General features: G+C 52.1%; 1 protein-coding gene across 3 annotated transcripts; it reads left to right on the top strand.

Annotated features, from left to right (window-relative positions):
* Positions 1-96: 96 nt before the first annotated feature.
* Positions 97-19,736, top strand: Phldb3 (pleckstrin homology like domain family B member 3). Of its 3 annotated transcripts, none has more exons than XM_063252228.1 (16): positions 97-417; positions 929-1,168; positions 2,206-2,364; positions 2,549-2,683; positions 4,479-4,607; positions 4,786-4,947; positions 6,461-6,571; positions 6,711-6,794; positions 7,265-7,378; positions 12,460-12,559; positions 12,743-12,833; positions 12,946-13,033; positions 13,240-13,296; positions 16,937-17,171; positions 17,827-17,912; positions 19,304-19,736. In XM_063252228.1, the coding sequence occupies exons 2-16, from the start codon at positions 941-943 to the stop codon at positions 19,436-19,438; spliced, it is 1,914 nt and encodes a 637-aa protein (XP_063108298.1). In that variant the 5' UTR covers positions 97-417; positions 929-940; the 3' UTR covers positions 19,439-19,736. The 3 variants fall into 3 exon arrangements, with proteins under 3 accessions (XP_063108298.1, XP_063108297.1, XP_013002302.2); XM_063252227.1 differs by having other exon boundaries at positions 926-1,168; XM_013146848.3 differs by having other exon boundaries at positions 101-417; positions 926-1,168; positions 16,940-17,171.
* Positions 19,737-20,937: the final 1,201 nt, after the last annotated feature.

Here is a 20,937-nt window from a genome sequence, read left to right as displayed (position 1 = left end):
CCCCTGTCCAGCTCCTTAAACCGGTCAGGGCCCTTCTAAAGGGGTTATTACAAGGGAGGGGCCCCATCTCCATTCCTATCTTCCTTTGAGGACTCAGGATCTAGAGGCCGGCACGCAGAGGTGGCCAAGCGCCTGGCCCTCCCGGGGACAGGCGTGGGTGCGCCAGCCAGGGGCAGAGTGGGAGGTCGCGACGCTGGGTCCCGCGAGGGTGGAGCCGGTGGAGCCAGGAGGGCCCGGTGCCGCGGCCGCGGGCGGGGCGAGCTGGTCACTCCCTGCTCCCGTGAGAGCCGTCGGACCTGTTGTCCCCCCTCCACTTCCGGCTGCTGGGGAGGGGGACTGGGCGGCTTTGCTCCTCGCTCTTCCCGGCCACCTGTCTCACAGCAGAAGCCACAGAGCCCGGGGCGCCGAGCGGCGCTGGTGAGCGGAGGCTGCGGGAGGAGGGGGTGCAGACGCGGCCTGGGGCGGCGGGGGCGGAGCTGGGAATCGGCTCCCGGGAGGGACGGACTCAGGCTCGGGCTTGTCCGGAGAGCGGAGTGCTGGGAGCCCGGACTCCTGGATCCCGGGGTGAGGCGGCGTGGGTGGGGCCGAGACTGTGGGGCTCCGGGGGTAAGGGGTGAGTCAGGAAGGACGAGGGGTGCAGCTCGGGGAACCCGGGAGGTCTAGGGGGCGCTCGGGGAACGGCGAGGACACCTGGAGAACAAGGAGGCCTCGGGGCGTAGAGCCTCGGCGGGGCGAGCGAGGACCCCCGCCTCAAATTCCGGCCCGCCCCCGGGGGCGTGGCACCTAACTTCGCCACAACTCCGTGCCCCGCCCCCGGAGCCTCGGGCCACGCCCCCCGGGCGCTCCGCGCCAGCCTTTGAACTCCGAGGCCCCGCCCCCACGCCGCCGGGTCCTGCCCCCAGCCCACGACCACGCCCACCCCCAGCAGCCCGCAGCGGTCATGGGCACTCCGTGCAGCCCGGAGGAGGGTTCTCAGTCGCCTGGGGTCCCGGCATGCGACGCAGAGGTCCAGCCCGAAGGGGCTGTCCAGCCGCAGGGACGCACCAAGAAGCCCAGCGAGCGGGAGGCTGCAGAGGCGCTTCGGAGCGGCCGAGGAACTGAGCAGCAGCTGGCCGAGGAAGAGGAAGAAGGAGGCGAAGGCAGCAGCACTGAGAGCACTCGCGACGAGGTGAGGACCCGCGGGCGACAGCCACGGGAGACGCAGACAGACGGGGGCTCGAACAGGTGGCCAGACAGAGCGACAGGCAGAGACCAGGGGCAGGGAGAGGCTGAGAGGGACAGAGGCAGCAAGCTGGTAGAGGATGGGAGGCCCAGAGACAGAGGTGGACTCAAAGGTGGCCAGACCCAGCGTCCCAGGTGATGCCCAGACAGCTGACACGCAGAGGCCAGAGACCTAGAGACAGAGACTGAGAAGAGACAGAGAGGAGAGAATCAGAGATTGAGAGAGGTGAGGCTAAAAGGGAACCCAAAATCAAAGGGCAGAGATACTCAGAGAAACAGGAATAGGGGCCCAGAAGGAGAAAAGAAAAAGAGACAGAAAAAATGAAAAAGAAAACCAAACAAGGACACAGAAGTCTTTTTCTTTCTTTGAGACACGATATCTCACTACATATTTCAGGCTGGTCTTGAACTCACTATGTAGCCTGGGCTGATCTCCAACTCCTGGGGATCCTCCTGCCTCAGCCTCCAGAGTGCCGGGATTCAGGTCTGAGCTACCACGCCCGTTTAGGACAAGGCATTCTTGACACTTGCAGGGAAGAAAGAGACCTAGAGATTCAGAGAGATGAAGTTAGAGACAGAAAGCCGAATACAAAAGGCAAAGATACTCAGAGAAACGAATAGGGACACAGGAGAAGAGGGGCACACATTTTGAGAAATACTTCAAGAAAGACCTAGCAATTCAGAAGCAGAGGACAGAAGCCCAGAGAAACTGGAGAAGAGACAGAGAGACCTGAGTCAGAGCGGGAGACCAGGGATGACACGAGACTGACACCGAGAGAATGAGACATGGACGGAGAAGGCGACCCTGCCAGCCGGGTGAGGTGGTCAGCAGGCCACACCCTGCCCCACCTCGGCCTTAAATCTCGGGCTTGGTGGTTAGAGTTGGGCCCATTCTGTACCCTCAGGGGTGTGAGGAGCAGGACCAGATTTGTTTAGTGACTTCGGGAGCCACTTTTCAGCCCCAATTTCACGCCCCCGGTACAGATGTCGGCCACGGCCCCGGCTCACAGCCCGGCGGGGGAAGGGATGCGCGAGGCGGCGCGGCGGCTGCGAGGGCTGCAGCTGGAGGCGCTGACTCGCGTGGCCCTGATGGAGCAGCGCCTGAAGGAGCTGCAGCGCCAGAAGAAGGAGCTGAGGATCGAGGTGAGGCTGCAGGCCACTCAGAGTCAGCCCCGCAAGCCAGGCTCCCAGCCCTTCCCTCCCACGGAGTGGGATTCTGGGTGCCCGGCCCATCCTCTGCAAACCCAGATGCGAGTCTCTGACCGCCCTCCCTCGGAATGCATGAGTTCAAGCCTCTGGACTCCACGTCTTGCTTCTGTCCCGGCAGGTGGAGGTGGAGGTGGCCCTGCGGCGGGGCGAGCTGGCCGGGGAGCGAGTAGCAGCCCGGCGGGAGGAGGAGCAGCTCCGGGAGCTGCTGGGGCGGCGGACAGACGCCGAGAAGGGCCGCGAGCAGCGGAAACAGGTTGGTCTGACGCTGCCTCTGCATCCCTCTCCTCCCGGCCAAACCGGCATTCCGGGCCGCGCTCCAGGCGACTGGGGCCCGGGCTGCCCTCCCTGCCCGGGTGGGGGCGCTCGTGCTGCGGAGAGCTGAGAGCCACCGTCTTAGCTTGTTTGGAAATCGTATTGTCTGTCCATGTTTTAGCGTGTTACTACTTACAAATAAGAACTTTTGTCTAATCTTCTTTTCTTGAGACAGGGTCAAAGTCTGCCCAACTTTGCTGGGCTCAAACTTTCCATCTTCCTGCCTCAGCCTCCTCAATAGATAAGATTACAGGCATGTGCCACCGCCACAGCCCTCATTATCTCGCTTTAAGAATTAGTAAATTCTAAGCAGTTTCTCGTTTCTAGTCCATTGTCATATTTCCCAGGTTTTCTCCAAAGTACCAGTTAGCAGGTGACTTGTTTGAATCAGGTCATGGAAAGCCGGTGAGTTGTGCTGGGTCAGTTTGACAGTTGTGCTCCTGTTGGTTTGTCTGCCTCTGGTGGTTTTCACGCGCTCTGTCCTCATACTGTTTGTTGGAGAAACCAAATCTCTGAAGCAGGATGTGGCTGATTGCCTGGCTGTGGAGACCGGCAATGGCCTCTGTCTCTACATGTGGTGGCAGGCTCAATCTGATGTGCTTAGCCCTCCCTCAGAGAGTACTGGGGACATTGTCTCTGAACATTCAGGTCACTTCCTCTTAAGAACCCTGGTCTAAAGATTTTAGTATCTACTCATGAGCCAAGCTTGTAGGTTATCATTATAGGTTGGCAAATGGTAACTTTGTAATTCAATCAATCTTTCTCTTGGCAAACTGGAAGGGATAGAATTTCCTGGACTTGGTTGCAAGTTCTCATTTACAAAAAGCCTGAGTGCTATATGCCCTGGGTCCTCTGATTCTGGCCCCTAGGCCAGGCTCCCAGCCCTTCCCTCCCACGGAGTGGGATTCTGGGTGCCCAGCTCCATCCTCTGCAAACCTAGATGGCAAATCTCTGACTGCCCTTGGAATGCACGAATTCAAGCCTCTGGACTCTGCTTCTTGCTTCCTCCCAGCAGGTGGAGGTGGAGGTGGCCCTGCAGCGGGGAAGCTGGCCAGGAGTAAGTAGCAGCCTGGCTGGAGGAGGAGCTCAATCTGATGTTCTTAGCCCTTCCTTCCTCCTCTGCACTGAAAAGTCTGTGCCCCTGGCCCTCCCTGATTTCTGAGGCTTCACTTAAATAACCCCACATGCAGGAAGCCTTGGATTACTCCAGTAGAAATGATTCCCAGCTCCAGGCTCCCACTTTCTGTGTGTTTTGGGACCGTGAATGTCCTGGGTATTAACTGGCTTTGTTGTCTCCAGCAGGTCATTCTCCACCCCAAACTCCCGGCCAAACAGGGCCTCTATCTGACCCACTTTTGGGAACATAGTGTCACCCACCATGTTACTTTGATAGTAACTCCTTCGCTCATTTCCTTCCTTTTCCTTCTTCTTTTTTTTTTTTTTTTTTTTGAATAGTGTATGCTGGCCTTAAACTCACCAACCTAAGCTGGCCTCAGCCTGGGGGTGATCCTCCTGCCTGAGCCTCCCGCGTGCTGGAATTACAGGCACGCACCACCACGCCTGGCTTCCTTCATTCAGTTCTCAAAAGCCTGTTTACATGCTGTCGATCTGGGCTAGGTCTGTAATGAGCGAACCAGGGAAGGAGTGTTCCTGCCTTCCACGAGCTGACGCCCCGGGCTGGCCTGGCCCTTCAGACTGAGCTTGGGCTGAGGCTGAGAGCCTGCTTGTTATTTTAGGAGCAGCATCGACTGTGCCAGGAGCGGAAACGGGTGGAAAGTCTTCGCCAGAGTCTCAGAGAGGCCCAAGGGCAGCTCAGCTTGCAGCCCGAGGACCAACATGAGCGACTTCTGCAGCAGGTGCAGGAGGTGAGAGACCTTGGCCTCCTCTTCAGTGATCTGATGTCCGGCTCCCCCCAGGGGCCCATCAGTCCCAGAAGCCCAGATCCCAGCTCTCCTCTCTTTGACTGAGGAGTTCTGGCTCCAGGCTGCTGCTGCCCTAGGCCATGGGGTCCAGGTCTCCAGCCTTTGGTGTTCCCTCCCATAGCTAAGTGAACAACTGGAGGTGGCCCAGCGGGCCTATGAGGACCTGGAATTCCAGCAGCTAGAGCAGGAGAGTCGGCAGGAGGAAGAGGATCTAGAGAGCCCTGGGGCCCAGGCCCCAGACCCCAGGGTCCAGGAGCTTCAGGCCAGTGTGGCCCAGCACAAGGTGAGCACCAGCACATTAGCCCTCTGTCCGCCATTTTTGGCATTTATTGAGCATTAACTGTGTGCCTGCCGTGGTTTTAACCACCTTATGAGTATTCACTCATTGAATCTTCATAGCAAACCTATGAGGCAAATCCCATTCTTTTGGGGCTGGGGATTTGGCTCAGCGGCATAAGCGCCTGCCTTGTAAGCAGGCAGTTGTGAGTTCGATCCCCGGTACCGATACAAAGGAAAAAGACAAAAAAAAAAAAAAAATTCCATTCTTTTGTTCCTGTGTCATCAGTGAGGGACTGGTTGGACATGGTGGCACCCACCTGTAAATCCCAACATTCTGGGAGGCTGAGATAGGAGGATTCCAAGTTTGAGCGTAGCGCAGGCAACATAGTGACTTAGTGAGACTGTCTCAAATAAAAGGGGGGACATGCTGAGTATGTCATTTAGCCCAAGGCTCTTGGTTCAATCCCCAGTACCACAATAAATGGATGATGTAGGCTGCTCACACAGTCTTTCCCAAGGTCACTTAGTTCATAAAGGGTAGGGTCATACACAGGTATCTCTCACTTAACGGCCTACCTGCTTAAGGACTGGATTTGTGACCCGTGGCTCAGGCTAGTGACTGCGTTTTGTTCTGTACAGTTTGTACATCTTGTTCACAGGGCCTCAGTGTCTTTTTTTGGGTACAGTTTACTGTCATTTTTGCAGCTTATACTGGACAGTTCAGTACTGTAGTTTTATGTTTCGTTATGCATTACAGTACTGTAACAGCGATGCAAATAAACGCTAAGTCTTCAAGTTGGCGTTTCCTTTGACCTTTCTTTGCTCTGAGTATTGCATGATCTAGTTGCACAAACAGAACTCCGTCATTAAACAAGGAATATCTGGTAAACCTCCTCAGTCTTTGTTGTCCCACCTCTGTGCCTTTATCCAAAACAGATGTCATCACTGGTGCTTTATCTGTGCCTCTCTTCCAAGGCCCGACAGGTCCTGTGTGAAAAGGGGGCGGGTGTCACTATACTTAAAGTTTCCCACCATTTTGGATGGGAAAGCGCCTTCCTTTCCTTCTGCTTCTGAGTCTTTTCTCTGTCCCTCTCTTTTCCCTTTCTCTGTCTTAGGTGGTTTCTGTCTGTTTCTGTCTTGTCTCCTTTCTCTGAAGTTTGCCCCGTCTCTACGTCTGTCCTGGTTGCTGTTCACCCTGTTCTGCTTTGTCTCACTGACGATTCCTTTCTTTCTGTTCTTGATGACTCTCTCTGGTCCTCTGTTCCTCTTATCTTTGCCCGCACGTCAGATCCTCCATCCCCTGCTAGATCTTTTTTAGAGGCCCCAAAGAGAAGAGAGCATTGGGCTCTTAGCTGAGTTTAACTCTGAGTCCTCGGCCCCAGACACTCAGGTCTTGTGGTTTCCATGAGAGGTTGGGGCTGACTCTGAGGCTGCAGGCCCCTGAGGAGGACCTGCTCCCCCAGGAAGGTGGGCTGGGGCCTTGGGCAGCTAAGTAACCAGGCAGGGGTGCTCTGCAGCACCGGATCCAGGTCTTGGAGGAGCAGCTCACATCCCTGGGGGAGCAGATGGCAGCTGAGAGCCGGGGACTGAGCCAGAAGAAGGAGGAGGCCCGCCAGGCCCTGGCACAGGTGAGTCTGCCCTGAGGACCTGTCCCAAGTCCTCACCTCCCCTGGTTTCCTGCCAATCTCCCATTTCCCAGGGCCAGGAACATTGTGGGGACAGCCCGTTCAGACTTGGAGTTGAGGTAGCCATGATGTCTTCCCCTAGGAACGGAACCGGCTGCTGGAGCTTAGTCGCCTTCAGGGAACACTTGGTGGGGATCTCTCTCAGTCCAAGCAAGCTGGCACCAAGGTATGGGGATTTTGAGCACTTGTCAGACTGTCCTCTCTCAGACCCCAGGGGCCAGGCCTGGCCTTCTCCCTCAGACCCAAGGGGTTCAGGCCTGGCCTCCTCTCTCAGATCCAAGGGGTCCAGGCCTAGCCTCCTCCATTAGACCCAAGGGGTCTAGTTCCAGCCTCCTCCATCAGACACGTGGGTTCAGGCCCTAGCCCCTCTCCCCTTGGGATCTTCACCTCTGATATCTTTTATCCTTAGGACTCAAAAGTTTAGGCCCCAGCTCTTTCTTCTCAGTGAAACAATAGTTTTACCCATAACTCACTGTGGGAGATTGGATAAGTCCGACATTCTGGTCTCCATATGACCATACCTTTGTCTTTCCATCTGAGAAATGGGCTGCCTTGGAGGTTGGGTCTGAGCTTGTGGGAACTGGTGGTTTCTCTGTGGTCCTTTGTCTCCTCAATCTTGGTGTCCCCTCTCTCCAGCTCCTGTTCACCCAGAAGACAGACCGCCAGCTGGTGGTGCTACAGGACCCTGATGCCCACCCTGCAGCCACCTCTACCTCTTCCTGCCTGTTTTCCGTCCACAGCTCCCTGCAGGTACCTGCCCCCTGCCTCCATGTTTCCATGTAAGGGTGGGAGAGCTGAGGGCAGCGCGATCTACCCGGGCTCTGCCTGGGGTGGGGGAGTGGGGAAGGCTCACCAGGGAGTATTTTGGTGACTTGTTAATGTTTTTTTCCTTCGTGCCTAACACCCCTTACTCCCTGGCAAAATGGGAACATGTGCACTCAGGAGTAAATTTAATTTAATTTGTTAAGAGTAAATTTTAGACCCCAGCAATACAACAAAAACAAAACCAAGCAAACACCTGTCCGCAACCTGGGGTCCCATCTTCTTAATGGCTTACATACTCTGTGTGGGGAGGGCCCTAGAATTCTAACCCAAGGCCTCGCATGTGGAACAGTTGCTGTACTACTAGGTTACACACCAGCTGCAGTTGTTGCACGGTTTTCCTTTTTAATGAAATAAAGTAGGAAGGGCCGGGGATTTAGCGCAGCGGAATAAGCTCCTGCCTTGTAAGCGGGCAGTTGTGAGTTCAATCCCCGGTACCCAAAAAAAAAGGTGCCCTGTATGAAGTAAGGGTGGCTGTCACATGGAGAGGTCTTGTGTCTGCTGCAGAGGCCTGGAGTAAGCACCTCGACATTGGTAGCTCTCATTAAATGATATAACCTTTTTTTCCCCAAAATAGTGTGTATATTAGTTATGGGTTGGCTTATTTATTTATTTGGTACTAGAATTTGAGCCCGGGGCGTTGGCCCTAAGCTACATCTCTAGGCCATTTTCTAATTTTTTTTTTTTTTGAGACAAGCTCTTGCTACATTGTTCAGATTTAGCTTGAATTTGGGATCCTCCTGTCTCAGCCTCAGGATGCTGGGGTCATGGATGCATGCCACTGTGGCTGGCCTATTTGTGATTGGTTGATATTACTGATGCCAATTAATAATATCACCCTGCGGGGAGGGGTGCTCTACCACCAAGCTACATCCCCACCTTTAATGTTTTTTGAGACAGGGTCTTGCTAAATTGTTCTGGCTCTTGGAACTTGTGACCCTCTTGCTTCGGCTTCCTGAGTAGCTGGGATTACGGGCCTGTACTGCCGCACACGGCTGAGACAGACATTTCTGCTGCTAGGTTCTTCTGTTGGTTGCTCAGTTCCTAGGTGGAAGCCCCACACGCACACAGGTTGAGCCTGTGTCTAAGTGTCTAAGGCGTTGGCCGGAGGAAGCCCAGACTGAAGGGAGGCATGGGTGCGATCAGTTTCCCACTTCTTGGGTTTAGGGGCTTACCTGGGCCAGCTAAGTGGCAAGACAGTTGTCCCTTGGGGTCAGTGGCGGACTGGCCCCGTCTCCTCCATGAAACAATGCTGCATGTGTGCATCACCTGTGTGCATTCTCCCGTTGTGTTAAATCATTCTGAGACGGCTTGGAGTGGCTGACACAATGAGAACTCTGTGTAAACAGTCGCTATGTCAGGTTGCGTGGGGATAAGGACAGGAGAAGAGCTTGACGTGTTAGGTACAGATGCAGTTTTCTTGAATAGTTTTGGGCTGCGGTGTGTTCAGCCTGTGGGTGTGGCGCCCGAGGATACAGAGGGCTACAATACAGAGACACATAATAAGCTCTTGATGAAAAAAGAAAAGAAAAACCTCTTTTATTATTTAACATAAGTCTAGAAAATCCTTTCAAACACACGCACAGCTTTGTTATACGGAAACACCGTATCAGGACATGGAACTGGCAGCCACCCCGAAACCCAGCACACCCCTGCAAGGGGGGCAGCCCTGTCTGCCGCAGCCATTAGCCTGACTCTTGTAGTGGTGTCTTTCCTGCTTCTTTAACGTCCTCCGGGGCAGCCATCTGCCCTGTACACTGCAGTGTAACCTTCTGTGTCTGTGTCTGTGTCTCTCACACCTTCTTTAGCCTATAGACTTCCGTCCCCTCTCTTCCCTCCCTTCCCTGTGGTGGTACTGGGAATTGAATCCCCCCTGCTACCTGCCACTGAGTCACAGCCTCAGCACTTTTATTGTACTTGTATTTTGAGGCAGTGCCTTGCTAAATTGTGCAGATGGAAGTGTAACTTGCTATTGTCCTGCCTCAGCCTCCCCCAGTGCTGGAATTGCACCAACGAGCCTTACTTTGCCTCCATGTTTGTTTGTTTGCACGTTTGTTTGTGATTTGGGGAACTGAACTCAGGGCATCTGGCGTGCAGGGCAAGTACGGCTAACACTGAGCTACAGCCCAGCCCCCCACCATTTGCTTTCTTATCCCCTTTGCAATTTCTTGGTGTGGGAAACAGCTCATTGTACTGTAGACTTTACCAGTCAGGGTTTGCTGATTGCATCCTCGGGTCTCTCGTCTCTGCATTTCCCGTGTCCATGGATGTGGGGGCCTGCACAGATTTGGGTTCAGCATTTTGACAGCTCTCCTCGGGCTGGTAACTGTTGATGCTTTTTATGTGGGCTCGGTGCCTAGGCACATGGGTTCATTCATCCGAGGTTGCAAGGGTGAAATTTCAATTGTGCTGTTTCTATTTTGTTTAGTTTAGTCAGATACTTCCAAAGGGGAGACTTGCCCCCATTTTCTGTGAGCACAGGTTTTGTAGGAAGCTCAGGGGAAGCTCACTTTATTTACCTGCCTTCGAAAGAGAATTGGTTTGTTCATTTCCTCCCTAGGAAGCCAGTTTAGTTTGGTTTTTCTTTTGTAGCATCATTAACTCATGGATTAAATATATTTGAGGAGTTATGATCCTAAATAGTAGGTATCCTATGGACGCTCTAGTTATGCCACCGATTTTTGATCTTTATTATTCAAACAGAAATGTAGCTATTTTTTCTTTAAAACATGATTTCAGGGGCTGGGGATCTGGTGCAGTGGTAGAGCACAGGTGTAGTTGGTGTGAAGACTTGGCTTTGATTTCCCAGCACCATGAGGGAAAGTATTTTATTTATTTTTTGTGTATTATTGTCCTTTTCTTTTTCTTATTTTAATGTTTCATATACTTATTTGTTTGATTTTTGTGGAGTTGAACCTGGGAGCTCATGGAGAAAAGTCACTCCACCAGAGTGCTGCATCTCAGCCTTTTCTTACCTTTTATTTTAAGCTAGGGTTTAGCTAAGTTGCTCAGGCTGGTCTTGAACTTGTGATGCTTTGTCCTCAGCCTCTTAAGTAGGTGGGACTATAGACATAAACCAACAAGCTTTATTTAAAATGTAACTTTGAGGCTAAAAAGTACTTTTTTTGGTACTGAGGATCAAACTCACGACCTCATGCTTGCCTGGCAGGCCTTACACCACTGAGCTAAACCCCGCCCTTTAAAAGTGCTTTGAAATCAAAATATGCTTTATTATTCTGTCTCCATATACATAACCCCCCCACATTTATTTTTGTTTTTTCTCTTTTTTCTTTTGTTTATTATTATTATTATTTTGAGACAACATGCCCTGCTGTTTTTGTTTTCTGAAACACATATTTATCCCTACATAGCTCTACGGCTGTTACTTAAGGTCATATCATTCCTTTCTATAGCTACTAACGATCAATTTTCCAGAAACTGACATGGAGGCAATCCTGTTAACATCCAGGGTTATGCGTATTTTATAGGTTGTCCAGTGGTATGTTTTCAAACATAAACTTTTCTTCTTGTCCAGGAACACAGGTTGCTCTTGGTTATCACATTCATTTATTTCCAAAAAGCTACTGTTCCGCCTTGTTGAAACTTCAGGTGGTACGGGAGGATGCTGCCGTTGGTCCCTTTTTTCCTCCTGAAGGCAGGCCGGCCATGGTTTTCTCCAGTGTCTTCCCCGGCTGTCCTGTGTTGATACAGTTGCCGTGTGTGTTTCTCCCGATCGAGGGCCTGGTGGTTATCTTGGTGATCGCGTCCTACCCATGTGTAAAGAGCAGCGTCCTGCTGCGTGCTTCGGTGCTGGCCCCCATGCGTCAGATCCCTGGTGCATTTACTGTGCTCTGCTGGGGTGGGCTGCAGCGATTTCCAGGCCTTGGTCAGCACAGGTGGCACTGCAGGGAATAACTGTGACCCACGTCATTTTGCACGTGTCAAGTGTATTGGCCTATAGGCTAATTTACGAGGAGTGGAATTTGGGCCTCAGTGGTTTATACATTTGTCTGTCCTTTCCTTCCTTCCTTCTTTCTTTCTTTCTTTCTTTTTTTTTTTGGTTGTTAGTTTTTATGGTCCTGGAGATTGAACACAGAACTTTTGCACTGAGCTAAATTCTCAGGCTTCTTTGACTTTTTTTTTTTTGCTTTTTGAGTTAGGCTCTCACTAAGTCACTATCATCCAGGCTGGGCTCAAACTTTGGACCCTCCTTTCTCAGCCTCCCAGATTCCCGGGATTACAGGCATGCACCACCATGTCAAGGTGCATCTGTCATTTCAATTAAAAAAATCCTGGTCTGGGGTATGGCACAGTGGTAGAGCATTTGCCCAGCGTGCATGAGATCCTGCACTCAATCCTTGAACTGCAAGAAAGGAAGGAAGAAAGAAAAGGAGGAATGATGGAAGGAGGGAGAAGCCCCACTGGCCCCCCAATTGGTCTCCTCCAGCATTTAGGTAAAAAACAGTTGTACTGAGATATATTCATGTTGTCATTCAATCCATTCATTTAAAGTGCCATCTAGTTTTTCTGTCTGTCTATCTATCTATCTATCTATCTATCTATCTATCTATCTTTCTGTCATTTATCACTGGGGATGGAACCCAGGTTCTCACATATGCTAATCCAGCGCTGTACCATTGGGCTGCACCCCACCCACAGTGTATGTTCAGAGTTGTGCAAACCATCATCGCCACCAACATTAGAACATTTTATTGGTCCCAAAGTTCTCCTGCATCCTTTAGCTGTCACCCCTCAGTCCCCCCATCTCTCAGCCACTGGCCACTACTACTCTCCTTCCGGTCTCTATAGTAATAAAATATGCCCTCTCTGGACCCAGCATAAATCGTGTCATAGACCATGCAGGGCCGCTGACTGGCTTCTCCCAAACTCAGCATCACGCTGACAGGACGGTTTTGGGTCTGTGCCAGCGAGGTGGTGGCTGTAGCTGGCAGTCTCTGACTTTCCAGTGGGTGGGAACATCCCAAGTGCCTGGGTCCTGTGTGTTTCAGGGCTCCATTGGACTCCAGAGAACCGGAAGTCTAGTCAGGAAACGGGGTGAGAGGACGACCCAGAGAGGACTGGCCCGGCCTTTGTCTCTCCACTGTACTGGTGAGGACACCTCCCACCCTGCCACCTGCACCCCATTCCCCCACCTCCCTGCCACCTTCCTCGTGCTCTGTCGCTACCTGGCCTGGCACAGGATGGGGAAAATGGCACAGGCTGGGAGGGAGAAGCAGAGTGGCTTGGGTCAGGGAGTGTCCCCACCTCCTCACCTTGACCCCTTTCCCCTAGGAGCCCTTGAGGCTTCAGCTGTGACATCCGCAGTGGGGGCCTCTGGAAGACACCCCCTCTATCAGCTGCTAAACTGTGGCCCTGGCAATGGGTGAGCTGCTGGGAGAGGAAGTGGTGGAGGGAGGAGGAAGGGGAGGAGGAGCAGGTGGCGGAGGAGGAGGGGCCCAGCTTTAGGTTCTCCTGCCCTTGTTCCCTCCTCCCAGCTGCCAGGTCCTGCACCCAGACATCGCCCACATGGAGCAGCTCCTGCAGCAGGCTGTGGCCGAGAGGGAGCGGCTGCGCAAGGCCAGGGTGAGACCCCAGACCTCTTCCACCCTCTGGAGAAAAGACCTGCCCAGCTCCTCCTTTTGAAAACCAGGGATTCCAGGCCCCTTTCCCCCTTCCTCAGACTCAGGGGTCCCAGCCCAGTCTTCTTCTTTGGGATGGGGATCCAGTATACTTCTTCCCATTTCTTACGGGTTGGCAGCCCCATTAATTCCTTTATCCTAAACCCACAGGAGGGGCAGAAAAATGCCACAGAAGGCTCCTCAGGCCCAGCTGCTCCTGCCATCACGGTCAGTCCCGCCTCTGCCCTCTCCCACCCTTTTCGGTTTTTCCCCTTTTTAAATCTCACTCCTTCCTCCAGTGCAAGAGGAAAGCGCCCTGGGCTTGGGAAGCGGAAGGGACTCAGGTGCTCCGGTGCTCAGGATTAAAACCAGAGCCTCATTTGCAGCGGTGCCTCGGTTCAGGAACTTAATGCTTTCCATGATTTTGGTTGCCGTGGAAAGCATTAAGCTTGTGAGCCAAGGTACCACTGAATACCAAGCATGGAGTTTAGGAGTTTACCCGTGAGCTAAACTCCACATCCCACTTCTCAGTACCTCAGTTTCCCTTCTGTATGTCGGGGACAGTGTGGACAGGTACTAGGGAATGAGAGCAAATTTCAGAAATATTTTTATTATATTTAGAGAAGCTAAAGCAAGAGGGTTGCAAACTCTAGGTTAGGCTGGGCAGTTAGCGAGACCTTGTCACAAAATAAAAGTCACAAGGCTTGGGTGGCAGTTTAGTGGTAGAGACTTCTGCGATTCAGTCCCAGTTCCACACACAGCCATTCAAGTAGCAGAAATAAATGGATTCATAACCGCACGGTGCCCCACACAGTTCCCACAGTTTCCAGTGGTGACTCTTGTGTTATATGCCATCATCAGTTTCCTAGTCCTATACCTACATCCCCCCCACCCCGTACTGAGATTTTTAAAAGCAGAATTCCAGATAGTGCCTGCTTTTATCTGTACGTCACTGTGCTTCTCCAATAGATGCCTCTTTTTAAAATTATAACAAAATGAAAATTCCACTCACATACCTTATGAGATTAATAATTCTCTAGCATGGTAGTATATAGTATTTCCCTAACTGTCTCTCACATGTCTTTTATGGTTGGTTTATTTGAGTCTAGATGCAAACAGAACACCTATTGTGCGTTTAGTTAGTATTTAATTGTATTTTTTGGTACTGGGGGCTGAACTCAGGGCCTCACACCAGCCCGTGCATTTAGTTAAATGTCTCTGAAGTGTCTGTCTCTGTCTCTCTCCCCTCTTTGACTCTTTGCCTAGGCTGGGCTCGAATTTGTAACCTTCCCGCCTCAGCCTCCTGTATACCAGGATAATAAATATGCACCACCATGCGCAGCTTCGAATCTCTTTTAATCCCCAAGAGTCCTTTTCCCCTTGTCTTTCTTTCTTTTTTTTCTCTGGCACAGGGTCTTGCTGTGTAGCTCAGGCTGGCCTTGGACTGTACTGGGTAGCCCAGACTGGCCTGAGCTCACAGCGATCCTCCTGCGTTAGCCTCCCAAGCGCTGGGATTACAGGCATGTGTCACCATGCCTGACCCTTTCATCTTTTTTTTTAAAATATCATTTATCTGTGCAAAACATCAAGCCATTTGTCCCATAGATTTTTACATTGCGTCCCTTATTAAAATTATACTTCAGCACCGGATATGGTGGCCTTTGAATTTTTTTGTTTTATATTCTCCCATGTGCTTACAACCATTTAGACTATAGTTTGTGAGCATTTTTACTCCATTAATGAGCACATCATTCCTAACCTGCCTTTTCTTTTCTCTGCCATTGGTTCTTCTCTTGTCCGCTTCAGCCAGTACATATTGAACACCTGCTGTGGTCTGGACCCTGGGTTATGGCAGTGACCAAAAAGTAAAAAGCCACGCCCTCCAGGAAGCTGATGTTAGTGGGGATGATAGACAAAAGCAGCATCAATAAGTAAAATAAATAGCATAACAGATGCTGTAAGAGCCGGAGAGCAAGATAAAGCGGGAGGCGGCAGAGCCCGCTAGGCAGGCAGGCGCAAGCGTGACCTCATGAAAAATGAAACACTTCTGTATGGAAGCGGTCCCCTGCCTTGTGGCATCATGACTTATTAAACAGTGGCCCTCCCGTCCACTGTAGTCCTACCACCCTGCGCACGAGTGTTCTTTGCGCCTCTGGGACGCGCGGTAGGAAGCTGAATAGCTGGGCTGGCCTGAACTCACCCGTCAGCCCGAGGGTGCTGTGATACCCGTGTTTCTGGGTGGGACCGAGGCTTGCAGGGGGCAGGGGTTCTGTGGGGGTGACACAGCCAGGGAATGATGGGATTGAGAGTCCCAGACCTGTCTCCGGGCTCCTCGATTGGGGCGCAGCACTGCCATGTCCTACCTGGGTGTCCTTAGTAAGCCACTGCTTATCTGGAAGCTGCCCTTACAAGGGTTGCTTTGGAGAGACAGTGAGGCAGTCGCCATGCCCCCTGGGCCCAGTGCCTAACATACAGTGGGGACTTCCATACTGGTGATGGTTCTAGAATTGCTGCAGGAATGAGGCAAGATGCCTGTGTTAGGCTCCAGGCTCACTGGGTGGCTTGAAAGCCCAGCCCTCCCTTCCTGGGCGAGCAGGTCCTTTGGCACTGTCTCTTCCCTTCCTCACCTCTTTTGTCTCCAGCCAACATATCTCACCTATTTTTTAGCCCTTCTTGCTGTGGTCTCTTTAGGGGCTCTGAGCCACCCCTGTACTCAAAGAATGGTTGGTGGATCTACAGCATCTGTGTCCCTTCCCCACGGGAGTTTGTGCCACACAAACTCCCATCTCCTCCTGGGGAATGGCTGATTCAGTCTGCATTTGAAACAACCAAACAAACAAACTAAACCAATAGGGGAGCTCGGTTGTGATGCATGCCTGTAATCCCAGCTCTGCTGAGGCAGGAAGATCACAGGTTTGAGCCCAGCCTGAGTAATTTAAGTGAGATTTTTAAAGATTCTTAAAAAGAAAAATAATAAAAAGGGCTGGGGAAGTAGCTCAGTGTGAACTGAGGTTTGACCCTAGTAACACACACACACACACACACACACACACACAAATTCACAGGGGTTTTGCTTGCAGTAATGGGTCTGAGATGCACTGCCCTCAGATGCTGTTTGACCTTGGTGATCACATCGGGCATGCATGTATTCAGAAAGAATAGAAGTGGTCACGCCAGCTGCTGGCCATGGCTCCCCTTTCACTGGCTTAAGTCTTGTCCACTTCTCTTTATGACCACCTGTGTCCCCTGGTCTCTTGGTAATGACTGCTGGCTAGGTCAGCTTTGGCTGTGTGTCTTAGAGCTAGTGACTTAACCCTAACCCTAACCCTAACCCTAACCCATGGCTTCCACTTCTCTGTAAAATGGGTTAACATACAATCCTTCCTCCCCAGCTTGAGGGGGTAGAAAATTTACAACTAAAAGTACTTTGCAGAGATGGTAATTTCTCTTGTGATCATAGTACAGACAATAATAGTGGAAACAGTGCGCTCATGTATCAGTCGCTTACTCTTTGGTCCCAGTGTTACACAGGTGGCACTGCAGGAGGTGGGGTCACTTTGGGGAGCCTGACCCTATCCTTGGCCCCTTCTCTGATACACATCTGGGTTTCAGAATGAGCTCTGCAGTCTGGAATACCCCAGTGAGTGCTCCAGCGCTGCCACCTAGAAGCACTGTGTGATCTGGGGTGGACTTAACTTTGTGTCTCTTCCTCGGTTTGTTCGTCTGTAAAATGGGTCTCAGAGGCACCGTGCTGTGGGCAGAATCAAGGAGCTGGTGCTCACAAAGCCCTGGGAGCATTTTTCACAATGGTTCCTGGAGGCTGTAGCAGGCCCTGCCCTCCCCCATTACCTCTTTCTCTGCACCCCAGCAGGCTCCGCCCGCGCCTGTGCCCCCGCCCCCGCCCCATCCTCCCAGCCCACGAGTCCTGGATCTCCGGCAGCATCTGGAGCGCTGGGGCCACAGCCCCGAAAACTGCCCACACGTGCGAGTGTCGGGGGGCAGCTGTCGTGGACCCCTGGTGAAGATGGGCGGCCGAATCAAGACCTGGAGGAAGAGATGGTTCTGCTTTGACCGCCAGGCCCGCCGCCTGGCCTACTACGCGGGTAAGCCCATTCTGGTGCCCTGGCTCCTGGGCCCTGGGTGGCAGGAAGCCCACGCCGCATGCTTTCCCAAACCCCAGGCACCCCAGAGCCCTAGCCCCCATTTTAACCCTCCCCCAGGATCCGGGAGTCAGGACCTCTGGCTCCTTCTTTTCCTGCACCCAGGAGTGTGGGTCCAGCCCCTCTTCCCCAGGCTTCAGGCATTCAGATCCCCTGACCCCCTTTCCTTTAAGTCACCTAGAATCCAGACCCGCAGCCCTGTCAGTGACTTCAGTTTAGTACCCTTCTGGCTCCCAGACCCTCTCCCCACCCCAGAGGCCCAGGGGTGTGGACAAGCACTGCCCTCCCCGCGCCCACACCAGGAAGCCGGGACTCTGCCTCCCTCTGGAGGGGAGTGGGTGGTTTGGAGCCTCCTTGGTTGCTTTCCCTTTTTAGGGCCCTGGGATTCCTGCGAGTCCCACAACCGTCCCCAGTTTGTCCAGTCTTGCCGTCCACTCGTGTCCCAAACATGGTACTTCAGGGACCTCTGGACTGTCACCGTGTTCCTCACCACAGCCCAGGCTCAGGTCTTGGGCCCAATGACCTGGGCCTGAGACAGACATACAGACTGACAGACACCCACCTCTCACTGTGTATCTCCCTCGCCTGCCTCCTCTAGACAATGAGCAGACCAAGCTCAAAGGCGTCATCTACTTCCAGGCCATTGAGGAAGTCTACTATGACCACTTGCGATGTGCCTTCAAGGTGAGCTCTCTGCACAGGGCCACCTGCCCTCTGGGGGCGGGTGGGGAGCCCTTGCAATCAGGCCTTGTCTTTAGCTCATCCTGAGAAAGTGCCTCACACCCAGTACTGCCAAGGTCTTGCTGTCCAGCACAGGAGACCAAAATGCAGGCACTGCACGGACCAAAATGAAGAGCTCCAACCCTGCCTCTCAGTCGCTATTAATTGTCTTGAACAAAAACATCTGAAATCAAAATTTAGTAAACTCGGCTTGGGGTGTAGGGCAGCAGCAGTGTATGCGCTTGGCACGTGGAGGTCCTGGGTTCAATCTCCAGCACTAGGAGGGGAGAGGTGCTGGGCTAGGAATAAGTGGGAGCATCTACATGAAACTTATTACTCAGCTTTTGCCCACAGTTACCAAATGAGAATGAGTCCCGTGGTCAGAAATTTATTTTTCCTTTATCAAAAGGCAGAAATTTAAATGTTGGCAAGAGATACAATGTTGAGCATGCTCTGTAGAAAGGGACTAGCCATGGCTTTTTAAAGTTTAAATTGGAATCCCAGCTGAGTGACATCAGGGAAGTGACTTTTCTCCAGCCTTAGTTTTCTCATCTGCAAAATGGGCATATTTTCACCCATTATCTCAGAGTTAAAAACATAATGGATGTAAGAGATTGGGGATTTGGCAAGGAAGTATTCATTTAATGGTTTCTACATGCTGACTTTCACCAGTTACAAACCAGAGGGATTCGGAGTTTTGGGGGAGGTGGAATTTTTAAAAATACGTTTTTATCAGTGTCACTGGGCAAGGTGATGCATGTGTGTAATCCAAGAGCACTTGGGAGGCTAAAGCAGGAGAATCACTGCAAGTTTGAGGCCAGCCTGGGCTACATGGTGAGTTCAAGGCCAACCTGAACTGCATAGTGAGACCCTGTGTCAAAAAAAAACCCACCTGGCTTTCAATTGGTATTCTCTTAAATGTTATATACATATTTCGATTGTATCCATCCCCCCATTAATCTCCTTATACTTCCCACCCTCCTCTGTTATTCCCTTTTTTGTGTCTAATAATAGTGAGGTGCCATTTAAATGCCTGTATTTCTATTACAGAATGAGAATGCCTGTATTTCTAAGAAAGTAAGGCTGTGAGGAGGGGACATCGGTTGGTCCTCTTGTTGAATTCCTTTGATTCCCAGTTTAATAGCGCTCTATTGTAGCCTTCTCTTGTATTAATTCAGGTAATCCTCTTAGCCCAGTGAGGTAGGTAGCGCCATTTAGGAAGACAGATGAGGAAACCTAAATTCAAAGTACTAATTCAAAGCACTGTTACTCAACCTGTAAACAGCTAGACCAGATTCGAGGCCAGGGTGTGACTGGCGTGGCCCCCTAACCACCTTCTTCTCTGTTTATTCCAGAGCCCCAACCCCCGCCTGACATTCTGCGTCAAAACCTATGAACGCCTTTTCTACATGGTGGCCCCGAGCCCTGAAGCCATGTGCATTTGGATAGACGTCATTGTGACTGCGGCTGATGAAAACCACGCCCCCTGAGTGGCCCTGCCTCTGGGGGACGTCCCGGAGAGGCCACGCCCACCCGCGGAGCTTTCTAGGCCCCGCCCACTTCCGGATAAACCTGCACCCGCCCCTTTAGAACTCCCCCGGGATCCTGCAGCCTGCTGCAGCTCAGCTGGTCTGAGCTACCGCACATACCCAGCTGCAGGTCCCCCCACACACAGGATCGCACTGCGTGGGGCAGGAGGAAGATTGCGGGATGGGCTGGGGGTTGGAACTATTTATTGGTGTTCCTGTGATACCGAATTAAACACGGTGGAAAACCGGATTCTTTACAGCCTTTCCAGCCGAGGTGTGTCCGGGTGCCCGGGCGGGGAGGGAGCGGCTGGGCCCCTAGACCAGAGGTCTGAACTAAGGGGGTCCCTAAGAGCTACAGGTTCTACAGCTGTTTCTTTTTTTTTCTGCTCTTAAATTTGTTGAGAAGCTGTTTCTATCTGTAGGAATGAAGATCTTCGGTATTAAGATCACGACCTGGAAAGGAGTATGGGGGACATGCCCTTCGTGTTTTGATTTTTTTCTTTTTAGTGACCTGACTGGACTGTAGGCAATTTCTCTGAACTCCTGGGTGCCCTCCCTGCAGACATTCGGGGTGTTTTTCCTTCTGCCCTTCCCTTTCTTTAACCAGCTAGTTCTCATTCTTAGTTCATATGCTCCTTCCTTCAGGAAGTCTTCCTGGACACTCCTAGCTGGGTCAGGCACCTCTTTTGGAGCTCCCCCAGCCTATCCCTGAGCAACTTGGCTTATTTTTGTTGATAGGTCTGCGTGCCTTGAAGACCGGATAGTGACCACCAGGACAGCCAGGGTTCCTCTGGTGATCTCTGAGCCGCCAGCACTATAGGGCAAGTCTCATCCTGCAAAAGTGAAAAAGAAAGAAAAAGCGTCCTTGTCCCCTCTGGGTTTTTTAAAATGCCTTTCGTTTAGGTGCTTCTGCACACTCCTACACATCCCATTTAAAACCTCTGCTCTGAGTTAGTATATTTCCTTCTCCAGGAAGCCCTCCCTGATTATCCTAGCTGAGTCAGGCGCTTCATGTGGGCTGCCCATTCCAGCCCTGGGCGCTCTGCCTGAGTCTCCCCATCACAGCCCACTGACAGTATCCTGAGTGTGTCCCATCGTGGCCTTCACTGCCCTGGGCCATCACTGCTGCTGAGTGTGCCTCTGCCTCTCTCCTGGGCCCAGCTGATGGGTCTGTTCCTCCCTTTGGACTGGGAGCTCCAGGAGGTGACAACTGGGGTTGTCTCTAATGAGGCCTTGGAACACAGCAGAGGGCTCAGCAAGTGCAGTGTAGGGACTGCGGGAATGTCAGACTGTTGAATAGTTAGCAAGGAACTGATGCTAAAGATGGGAGCTGGCGGTGAAGCAGGCAGACCTAGAGCTCCTTGGCTGGCTTCACCTTGGAGGCCTCATCTAGAGTATTCCCCCTTGGGGGAAACTTTCCCTGGCTCCCAGGCTGGAGCAGGTACCTCCTATTCTGGCTG

This window comes from Cavia porcellus, unplaced genomic scaffold, assembly GCF_034190915.1.
Source record: "Cavia porcellus strain 051 isolate PalLab524CR breed Dunkin Hartley unplaced genomic scaffold, mCavPor4.1 scaffold_7, whole genome shotgun sequence".
NCBI classification, from domain to species: domain Eukaryota; kingdom Metazoa; phylum Chordata; class Mammalia; order Rodentia; family Caviidae; genus Cavia; species Cavia porcellus.
Note: the sequence above shows the minus strand (reverse complement) of the source record. Positions and strands in the feature narration are given on the sequence as shown.